We start from the raw sequence: 11,657 nt of genomic DNA on the forward strand, positions 1-11,657 counted from the left end.
TTTATTAAGTCTGTTGGCATCTGCGACCCTCAGCCTGCTCCCCCAGCATGCAACAGCATAGAGGATCGCACTGGCCACAACAGACTCATAGAAAATCCTCAGCATTTTCTGGCAGATGTTGAAGGACCTCAGTCGCCTCAAAAAATAGAGACGACTCTGGCCCTTCCTGTAAAGTGCTGTGGTGTTTTTAGCCCAGTCCAGTTTATTGTCAATGTGTACTCCAAGGTATTTATAGTCCTCCACAATGTCAACACTGACCCCCTGGATTGAAACAGGGGTCAAGTGTTTCCTGGTCTTCCTGAAGTCCACGATCAGTTCCTTGGTCTTTGCCACGTTGAGCTGCAGATGATTCTGCTCACACCACGTGACAAAGGAGTCGACCACAGCCCGGTACTCTGTCTCATCATCCCTGCTGATGCATCCAACCACCGCAGAGTCATCAGAAAACTTCTGAAGATGGCAGGTCTCTGTGCAGTGGCTGAAGTCTGTGGTGTAGAGGGTGAAGAGGAAGGGGGAGAGGACAGTCCCCTGTGGTGCCCCTGTGTTGCTAATCACCTTGTCAGACACACACTGTGGGAGACGTACATATTGTGGTCTTCCTGTCAGGTAATCAACAATCCAGGACACCAGAGAAGCATCCACCTGCATCGCTGCTAACTTATCACCCAGGAGGGTCGGCCTGATGGTGTTGAAAGCACTGGAAAAGTCAAAAAACATGACCCTCACAGTGCTCGCCGGCTGGTCCAGATGGGTGTAGACACGATTGAGCAGGTAGATGATGGCGTCCTCTGTTCCGAGACGAGGCTGATAAGCGAACTGAAGGGGATCCAGATGTGGTCTTACTATGGGTCGCAGCTGGTCCAGGATGAGCCTTTCCAGGGTCTTCATGATGTGGGAGGTCAGTGCCACGGGCCTGTAATCCTGGGGGCCACTGGGACGAGGCGTCTTTGGTACAGGGACGAGGCATGATGTCTTCCACATCACCGGGACCCTCTGCAGACTCAGACTCAGCATAAACAGTTTATGAAAGACTCCACACAGCTGGGGGGCACAGGTCTTGAGGACAAGGGGACTCACTCCGTCTGGTCCAGCAGACTTGCCTAAGTGAAGTCTCCTCATTTGCATCTCAATGTTAAGAGTATAACAGCAGTTTGGAATTAATTTTACTTATTATTTTACTTACTGAGCTCATTGTTCTATTTTATTTAATTTAATTCTATTTAATTGAGCATTTTTTTTATTATCATATGCAGCTTTTTTGTCCACATCCTTTTTTCCCATTTTTCTCCAATGTGATTTGAGCGTCTATGTAATAATTTTTCAGTTTGATTTCTTTTTTAGGCTATATTTTTCAGGTTTCCACCATATTGAAGCTCTATGGCTATTGGCAGTTTTTAGTGTTTGGCTGCCTTTGCTATAAGGTGAGAATTAATTAATATTTTAACTTAACTTTACCTTTTAATGTTACTTTTAAAGAGTTATAATGAATTACTATAAATGTATTTAAATTATTTTTTAAAAGTCAGTCGTCTTGATTTTAATCACTAAGCTCAGCAATTTTTAATTAAACTTGAAAAATGAATAAAATACATAAAATAGTGTTTTTGTTTGTTGAAGAAAAACAACACTAACCGACAGCGACCTCTACCGGGCAATATGGCTATTTATTCAGGAATCTCTAGAAATCGTCCAATCGGCAATCGGATTCTGTATCACGTGACCGTGCAGCCGCGTAGAAGAAGGAGCAAACGGCAACATCAAACATGGAGGTGTCCCCGTTCAGCTTCACTCCGGAGAGGTACTGGACGGAGGAGAAAGAGAGGGCGCTTATAGCGTTTTTCTCCAGTAAGTGCCACTCTCCTTGGCGGACTCTTTTCACACCGCGTGTAAAGACGTTTTTAAAAGTTGCCCTTTTCGTTGATGTGTCGGAAGCTGCAACATTTGTGGGCAACGGTTGCTGGACGAGACCAACGGCTGTTAGCAATGAGCGACAGCAGAAAGAGACGAGCAATGGCGACCAGCAACTGAAGTCAAGTTAGCTGTTTTTCAACTGAAATCGGCTGAAAAAAAAATCAGTTCTCTGCATGTTTTTATGAGCTATTTTCTGCACAATTCAATAAAAAAAACTAAATAAAAACATACTTTTAGCCAATTGATTTAATTTAAATGAGAAGAGCAGACTTTTATATTTAATCTGTATCTAACATTACTCCAGTGGGGGGGTTTTTTTTGTTTGTTTTTTTTTTAGATCTGTAGCGTTTATCATAGTGAATAACAGCTTTAAACATATTTTAAAAATGGCTGTTATTAATAAGTGTGTAGCTGTTAATAATTACAGGTTGTTAGAATAATTAAATTGGTGAATGAAATATCCTTCTTGAAGTAATGAATAATGTCTCCAGATGTTCCCACAGTTTTCCACATAGGAATATCTTTAAAATACTGTTATCGTGTATATAACATGGCCAAAGAAAAACAACTAACTTTAATAGAGACTAGATAGCACCACAAGAGCTAAACAACAACCACAGTGATGAAATTGAACGCAACATTGATGTGTATGTTACTGGGATAGGTGCCAAATTAAAGGAAAAATTAAAATTTTTGGACCTTGCAAATGTTGTTTTACATTTTTCCTGCCTGGTTTGGTCCCTTAGACAGAGGCACACTAAGAGTACAAGTTCGTTTTATTTTATTCTAATTTATCACACTCTAGACCCTGTGAAGCTGCAGGTATTTTAGCTATATCTTCTTTGTTTCATTTCTCAGAGCATAGCTGCCTGTGGAACCACAAGTCTGAGGGTTATAAGAACCGGCAGCTGCGATGGAAAACCCTGGAAACACTGAGGATCCTGCTGTCAACTCTCCCACCTCCAGTCCCATTCACAGGTAAATCAGCAGGAAAATAAACCAAATCTGTCAAACTCATAGACTATGTGTGTAATAAAAGTAAAACCATAAACCTGCATTCTCATTAATGGCTAGCAGGGGAATTTCTGTGCCCAGTACTAGGAACCAAGCTCTGCAATTCCCAGGATATATTTTGGTTATCTGGCTTCATTTATCCTAACAACGGCAATCAGGCAGAGCAGTAACACAGGTGGTTATCAAGTCGGTAAGTTAACACCGGCTTTATTGAGCTAAGAGGACGTTCTCATGAAAGGGTGGTGATGGCAGCATCTGAAAAGAATAAAAAAGGCTAGATGATTTTTGACAAAACTATATATAATTTTTGATATGTGACAGCTTTGACAGCTGTTTGTACATTCCGGGTTTATTTCCACTTAGTCTCAGCCTAAGTTTAAATTCTGTTTTTATATTTATTGTTTACCCTGGCTGTTGAACTGCAGCTGAAAGAATGAAACCATTTAAACATGGTGTCAGATAGCTGCTCTTTTCCAGTCTTACTGATCAAAGCACTTTAAGTACAGACCATTAATACGATATTACTGTATCGTGCTTTTCCTCTCTCGCACACACTGCTGTTTCTTTCAGTCTGTATTGTGTGGTTAACCTCTTCATATCGTCTCATAGTAAAAGTTTCATCTTACTTTGAAAAATCAGCTGCTCTGTTACCAGTACACTTATCAGTAATTGTGGTCAGGCACTGCCAGCACCCCTTTCATGTGTACACACAGGGGAAGCCCTGGGTAAACTTAACAAGTTGTTAACCAGCTTTGTGTAACCGCTTATGCTGCTTGTCAGTGGGTATGTTGAGTTCGCTTTGTAGCACTGGGCTGAGGATAAGCCCATTCAAGCTTCTGTGTGAGTCTCTGTGGCCTCAGTAACCACTTTCCTGATGGCTCAGTCATTAGTCGAATATTTTTAGTAAAATATTAAGTCCATTATTTCAAATTATTGCTATTCTAAAAGTGAGAAAACATGATCCGGGGTGTGCTCATCAGCTGACGAGTGTGAGGTTTGACAGTCAGATGTACCCTTTAACTAATTTATATGGGTTTTTTTCCCAAGTGGAAGACATCAAAAACAAGTTCAAGAATCTCCGTACGACTTTTCAGCGTCAGTACAAAATGGTTAAAGCAAGTAAGGCGTGCAACCCGGACGACGAGTTTGTGCCGCAGTGGAAGCACTACCATCAGCTCATGTTCCTGCAGGGCTGCTGGGACCAGGACGACCCCGCCGCCGGTGAGCCGCCGCTGTCACCACTGAACCCTCTGCAGGAAGAGGGCCAGCCTGTCCTCACCTCCCCAGGACTCATCATCTCCTTCCTCCCCACCCCGTCCACCTCGTCTGCCTCCTCCTCGTCCACCTGTGTTCCCTCCAGTGTCATGATTAAATGTTACTGGACTGAAGAGAGGGAGCGAGCTCTGATTTCTTTCTATTGTGGTAAACAAAAGATCTTTTTCATCTTCAAAATCATGTGTTTTTACTGAAGAGCAGTACATACGTAGGCAAAAACCTCAGATTAAGTAACGTTTTGAGTAGTTTCATAGCTGACGGGATTCCTGTGTGTTTTTTTCCACAGAGCACAACTGTCTCTGGAACAAGAAGTCTGAAAACCACAACAACCGTCAGCTCAGACTGAGGCTGTTGGAGGCGCTGAGGAGCCAGCTGTCTGACCACACAGTGTCGTTCTCAGGTAAGCATCACCGTTTTTCACTTTTTTTTCTGTTGTTTTCTTACAGAAGTAGCAAACTCAGGATTCTTCACCTAATTGCATACCTCAGACTGTTTGAGGGCTTGTTGTCCCCCAGTTGAACAGTCCCTGCTTTAAAGCTACTTTTTTATTTAGTGTATGTGAATTTAGGCTAAAACTTCCACCACTAGGGGGCGGTTTACTGGTGGCTGTATTGTTTTCTGATGTGTGGTAGTTCTTTTCAGCCTTGCCCTTTCCTCTTTAAGAAATTTGACAGGTTAAATAAAGGTTACATTGACTGGCTGCCCCATCTTGTGGTACAAACTGGTATTACATGAAAGCAGAGCCCAATCCCAGTTCAGCTTCAGCTAATGTCTCCTCAACATCACTTTTTTTGAATGGCAGTTTCTTCTTCACATTCTCTTGATAAGTTTAGTTATTTTGGAAGCTTTTAAAGGAATAATTCAATATTTTGGTAAGATTTCTTTATAAACCTTGAATGGCTCTCCTGGATTGGGTTTTCAGTCAGTCGAGGAGAGTTATTCCACATCCTGTTAAACCCATTGTACAGAAATGGCTGCAGTTCGTAAAGAGTGAATGAGGCTCTATGGAAATTTCCACCATGTTATTGATAGACATGATGACATGAACAATAGAGTTCAGTTTGGGGAATTTTAGAGGATTTGATTGTAGTAAAAATTCTTTCTGTGTGCATTAGTGACGCTACAGCACCTTATAAACCTTTATGGCAGAAAGTCAGACACCTTCAACTACCAGCAGCTTCCTATAAACCATGCAGGTCTCTGCTGTGATTTAACTATCCTTCTAACCACTAGTTAATGTTTGGAAAGTGGCACCGTCAGGACAGAACGTCCCATTGTAAATCCTTAACTGACCAGTCAGTGCTGATTATAAGAAATGTGCTGTTTACTTTTCTTATAGCTTCACCATAGGAAAAACTGAAGGATATAAATGTTGTTTTATTTCCGTTTGGACAAATGTTGGTCTTTTTGTTTAATAGTGTTATTTTTACCCTATTCTCTGGCGTTATTGAGAGAAAATGCCATTCCCCTGCTCACAGGATGTACTCTTGCTCTACTGAAATGGACCACCATTCCCAGCAGTTATAGCCCTGTGAGCTGTGCTTATCATACCTCTCCATAGTTTGTGTGTCTCAAAGTACTCTGTAATTAAAAGATTTGCACTGGAGCAATTTAACAGTATGAGTACCACTCATCCAAAGCACAGACTGTAAATCTTTGGGAAATACTAATTATCACTCTCCACAGCTCAATTGTGAAACTGTTCCTTTATATATGTTTACGTTATTTTAACATAAGCTGAAATATACACACACAGTGATTTCATACAGTTAGATGTCTGCATAGAAAATGAAAGAAAAACACATTTTTTTCAAAATAATAAAGTCATGTTTGTGTTCTTCAATCTCCAGAAGCTCTGAGCTGCTAAATGTTTCAGTTTTCCAGCATAAAGTGATGCTGTGTTGCTGTTTTTGCAGTTGAAGATATAAAGTGCAAGTTCAAGAACCTACGAACTGTTTTTAACCGCGAGTTCAAGGCGGTCCAGGCAAGCAGGGCGTCTGACAAACCCTACGTGTCCAAATGGAAACATTACCAGCAGCTGCTTTTTCTCTGCGAGTCCTGCGACGAAGACGACGGCTCTGAAGATCTGCAGATCCTGACGCCGCAAGAAGACAAGGATCGGGAGCACGGAAACCAGACCCCGTCCTCCACCCTGAGCAGTTTCTCCTCCAGCTCCAACCAAACCAGCAGCATCAAACTCAGCACCGCCTCTACCCCCTCCAGCTCCACTCAGAGCGACGCCAAAACAAGCGCAGGGTACCAAATGTTCCTCCCTGCAGCTCCGGATAACCTCAGACTAGGCAGCCAATCAGCCACTTCCACGCTGCCAACTTCTCCATCCAGTTCACTGCCAGACACCAGATCCTGTACCAACCCCTCCCCTTTAAATTTCTCTACAGCCAGTTCGGCTCAGCCAGACAACAGACTGAGTGCTGACACCCGCTGCCTCTGGAGCGAGGCCAAAGTTCAGCAGCTCATCTCATTTTACTCCAGTAGGTGGCACCACTCATCATGAATGCTTGTTACCCTTTAGACTTACCCCCTGGATATTACATCTATCACTGCAACAGAGAGATGTTAGATTTTTGTTCCTCTGTTGTGTTTGTAGTGATGTGCTGGGAGCTGCGTGTTTGGTTATGGTGGTCATCAGCTGTTAGAGGCAGCTGAGAGAGTCGCTGTACATCTCAGCCACTGCCATGCATGGTTAAAAAAGTTGCACGACCAGGTTTGATGTGAGAATTGATGGTTTTCTTCTGTTCCAGAGCACAGCTGTTTGTGGAACCACAAATCTGAGAGTTACAGGAACCGTCTGCTGAGACAGAGCCTGCTGGAGACACTGAGCAGCATCCTGTCAAACAACGAGCCGGTCTCATTCACAGGTAACACTCCTGCCGCCTTAATGTTGTCACCACACGGAGCCTTTAATCTGAACTCACAGCATCTCTGTCATTTCTCATCCTTTAGTGGAAGACATAAAGACGAAGTTCAGGAACCTGCGAACCATCTTCCAGCGTGAACACAAGGCGGTGAGCTCCAACAAAACGTGCGGCTCGGAGGACTTCTACCTCCCAAAGTGGAAGCACTACCGTGACCTCATGTTCCTCTGCGACTCCTGCGACGAGGATGAGCAGCCCGAGGACGTCCACTTCTGCCAGCTGCAGGACACCGGTCTCCTCCATATGGTCAGCCAAGCCCCACCTCCCCCCTTACACTACCGTGCCACCAACCAAACTGTCTCCAAGCTGAACACGCGGGGTCTCAAAGCCCCCCCCTCACCTACACCCCCAGACTCCCAGCACTCCTCCCCTTCCTCGTCCCCCTCCCCTTCCACATCTTCCTCCCACACAGACAGCAGAGTATCTGGACGCAAGCGCGCGAGCCACCGGGCAACCACCACCGAGGTGCTGGACCTCATGAGGACACTATGTCAGACTCAAGCAGCGTCCCCACACGCAGGGTTCCTGAGGTATGTAGAGGAGTGTCTGAATGAGACGCCGCCTGACAAAGCGAGGAAGCTGAAGAAGAAGATAATAGAGACGATTCACAGCATGTCGGAGGATGTTTAGTGTGCTTATTCATTCATTTCATTTCAGCCCGAGTCTAGATCTCATGATCATCTCTTCTAATAGCTGTGACTCTTTAATCTCAAAACTTCGGTACAATGATCATAATAACCACGATTTCAGTTTTCAGGGGCTCTTCCAACGTGGAGCTGTTCCACTTCCTGTTCATCCACATCATGCAGAATAGAAATGAACTGAGCTAAACAGCTTAAATAGTGAGAAACCCACATTTCATGCTTATCAAAACACAGCATTGATAATGTAGATTAAATAAAACACTTGTGGCATTCGGCTTTAGATTCAATGTAGACGTAGATGCTGTGACATAAAGTGACCTAAAAGTCACAGAAAACTGTTTCACCGCAATTCAGAACTGTCTTGAACGCTGTCATCACAAACATGATGAATATGTCAGCAAGAAAACTTGTAAAGTCGTTCCCCCCCCCCCCCCCCCCCCCCAAAGAAAACTAACAATAAACACATGACCCCACATTTCTGGGGGGAAAACTTAACTATGTAAGTAATACTGTAACATACACTGAAAGCAGCAATATAGCTGATAAGCATTAATGTGACAGGAACACTTTTAAGCATTTTATGCAAAGGACAAAGTCCTGAAAATTTCTAAACAAAAACACAGATTTGTGAACAGATACTATATAAACACTAATTAAATGTATATAATTCACTTCCTGGCTCCCTAATTCTGCACTTTATTGAAATTTTGCAAGCCCTTCTTGCAGATTATGCACGGATGTCATAGATAACAGCAAACTGAGTTTTATTTACAAATAGTTTGAGAACACTACAGCAAGCTGAGGCGTCTTTCTCGTGTACAGATTTATCCCAAAGTAATGAGGTTCATCCCAAACTGGTACATCCACCACTTAAAATCAGCATCACCAGGCCCATATTCAGTGTTTACAGAGATACAGTGAAACTACGCTCAGTGCTGTGTAATTTCAGACTTGGTTGTGACATTCACGTATAAAGACTTTATTGATCAAGAGTCCTTTTGAAAGTGCCAAAGGAAAAGATGGGTTCAGCACTTTGTCAACAAACCGACATCTTAAAGAGCTGCGCTGTTGGCAGTGACTGACCACAGATCCTGTAGAAATGTAATCAAACTTTTCATGTGTGTCCTCTTTATTTAACTTGTTCTAATCCTATTGTGTCATAATATTTAAATAATTTGCTGCTTCTTTTTTTTTACAAAGCCAGAATTGTTACTTTTGTTAAAATTGTATAAACTTATCTTAAAATGAAAAAATGTCAACATGTAAAGAGTTAAAAAAAACACTTTTTTTTCCCTTTTGGAAAGTATAAATGGTTTTGATGCAATACTGAACAATTGCAGCACATGCTATAACTAACAGTTTAGTTATCATTATTATTATTATTTTTATTATTATTATGTAATTACTTTTCTTTTTGGCTGGCGTTTGTTTAAATTCGATTCAGTGCCTTATCAGAATCACAGTAACTGAACGTTCTTGTTCAAATAAACCTACATTTACAAACCTTTATTCATTTTGTTCTTTGACACATCAAACCTGGTTTAACTTGAGCTCTGATTTGAACAACACGATATTACAAGTTACAGTCGACCTTTCAACTTGGCAGCGATTCCCATCCAAGGGATGTGTTTAAGACCTACTTTAATTTGAAATATATTGCTGTTAAGTAGCTTTTTATAAAAGTACATTTAAGCCAAGCAGTCCATATTCATTTTAAAATGAGCTCAAGCAGTTTATAAGAAGAGGTTTTGGAGTTATAACAGTCAGGAAGCACTGGGCTCAAAGCAACACAAAAACATTTTTAAAGATGCAGCTGGAAAAAAAAATGTAATTAGTAAATATTTATTGGAACACGATTGAAGCAAAAACATCATGCCATCGTCAATACAAGGCCCAGGGGCCACAATCAGCCTGAATGAGATTTCGGACTTTTAGCTGTATTTTCATAAGTTTCACAGAATTTCCTACTGATTAAGATCTCCAAATGACATTCATACTACACCAAAGTAATTAAATAAGAGATAAATAACAAACAGAAAAGTTCCAGTTTTCACTATCTACTATCAGCTACCAGATCTTTTTTATACAGGGAGTGCAGAATTATTAGGCAAGTTGTATTTTTGAGGGATAATTTTATTATTGAACAACAACCATGTTCTCAATGAACCCAAAAAACTCATTAATATCAAAGCTGAGTGTTTTTGGAAGTAGTTTTTAGTTTGTTTTTAGTTTTAGCTATTTTAGGGGGATATCTGTGTGCAGGTGACTATTACTGTGCATAATTATTAGGCAACTTAACAAAAAACAAATATATACCCATTTCAATTATTTATTTTTACCAATGAAACCAATATAACATCTCCACATTCACAAATATACATTTCTGACATTCAAAAACAAAACAAAAACAAATCAGCGACCAATATAGCCACCTTTCTTTGCAAGGACACTCAAAAGCCTGCCATCCATGGATTCTGTCAGTGTTTTGATCTGTTCACCATCAACATTGCGTGCAGCAGCAACCACAGCCTCCCAGACACTGTTCAGAGAGGTGTACTGTTTTCCCTCCTTGTAAATCTCACATTTGATGATGGACCACAGGTTCTCAATGGGGTTCAGATCAGGTGAACAAGGTGGCCATGTCATTAGTTTTTCTTCTTTTATACCCTTTCTTGCCAGCCACGCTGTGGAGTACTTGGACGCGTGTGATGGAGCATTGTCCTGCATGAAAATCATGTTTTTCTTGAAGGATGCAGACTTCTTCCTGTACCACTGCTTGAAGACGGTGTCTTCCAGAAACTGGCAGTAGGACTGGGAGTTGAGCTTGACTCCATCCTCAACCCGAAAAGGCCCCACAAGCTCATCTTTGATGATACCAGCCCAAACCAGTACTCTACCTCCACCTTGCTGGTGTCTGAGTCGGACTGGAGCTCTCTGCCCTTTACCAATCCAGCCACGGGCCCATCCATCTGGCCCATCAAGACTCACTCTCATTTCATCAGTCCATAAAACCTTAGAAAAACCAGTCTTGAGATATTTCTTGGCCCAGTCTTGACGTTTCAGCTTGTGTGTCTTGTTCAGTGGTGGTCGTCTTTCAGCCTTTCTTACCTTGGCCATGTCTCTGAGTATTGCACACCTTGTGCTTTTGGGCACTCCAGTGATGTTGCAGCTCTGAAATATGGCCAAACTGGTGGCAAGTGGCATCTTGGCAGCTGCACGCTTGACTTTTCTCAGTTCATGGGCAGTTATTTTGCCCGATCCATACAGACTGGCGACCTGTCCAGGGTGTACCCCGCCTCTCGCCTTATGACAGCTGGGATAGGCTCTAGCACCCCCTGCGACCCTGAAAAGGATAAGCGGAAGCGAATGGATGGATGGATGGATGCCCAATCCATACTATCAAGATTGATAAGGGAAAAAAAGGTCAAATGACGCTGGTATTTTACGGCCTTTTGGTTGTAAATCTCTTGCCATCCACTAGATGGCAATCTCTTAACATACTGCAGCCTCCTCAGCACCGGCCTCAGTTTCCATATATCTGTCATGCCTCAGAAACTACAACTGTTTGGATGATAGTCTCTTCCTGTGGAGTTTGTCCTGAATGTATTACACAGTATTTGTACAATGCAAACACTAAATAGTATCCAATACCCTCGAATTTAAAAGATTTACCTGCGAATGAAGCAGGACAGAGTCATACTGACACCTGTGTCTGACTCACCTGCCACCTGTTTGACCTGCAGGCTGAGCTTCAGGTGAAAAACGTCACTGTGTCACCTGAAGCCTTTTCATTCTCTACTCTCGATAGTAACCCTGTAACCTCTAACCCTTTGTTAGATGATACACTTGATGATATTCACTGAAACCGCATTCCTAA

At 42.2% G+C, this 11,657-nt stretch overlaps 1 protein-coding gene across 1 annotated transcript; it reads left to right on the forward strand.

Annotated features, from left to right (window-relative positions):
• Window positions 1–1,685: 1,685 nt before the first annotated feature.
• Window positions 1,686–9,289, forward strand: LOC101479084 (uncharacterized). Its single transcript, XM_004538543.3, has 7 exons — window positions 1,686–1,845; window positions 2,770–2,889; window positions 3,973–4,347; window positions 4,487–4,600; window positions 6,117–6,692; window positions 6,963–7,079; window positions 7,165–9,289. Exons 1-7 carry the CDS (start codon window positions 1,764–1,766, stop codon window positions 7,764–7,766), a joined length of 1,986 nt encoding a protein of 661 aa, XP_004538600.3. The 5' UTR covers window positions 1,686–1,763; the 3' UTR covers window positions 7,767–9,289.
• Window positions 9,290–11,657: the final 2,368 nt, after the last annotated feature.

Source organism: Maylandia zebra, linkage group LG7 (genome assembly GCF_041146795.1).
Source record: "Maylandia zebra isolate NMK-2024a linkage group LG7, Mzebra_GT3a, whole genome shotgun sequence".
NCBI classification, from domain to species: domain Eukaryota; kingdom Metazoa; phylum Chordata; class Actinopteri; order Cichliformes; family Cichlidae; genus Maylandia; species Maylandia zebra.

Excerpts from the sequence above, each read along its gene's own strand:
- LOC101479084 (XM_004538543.3), top strand. The coding sequence starts at position 1,764 with ATGGAGGTGTCCCCGTTCAGCTTCACTCCGGAGAGGTACTGGACGGAG. Across the intron at positions 2,890-3,972 it reads ACCTCCAGTCCCATTCACAG|TGGAAGACATCAAAAACAAG; the intron begins GTAAATCAGCAG and ends TTTTTTCCCAAG. Across the intron at positions 4,348-4,486 it reads TCTGATTTCTTTCTATTGTG|AGCACAACTGTCTCTGGAAC; the intron begins GTAAACAAAAGA and ends TTTTTTCCACAG.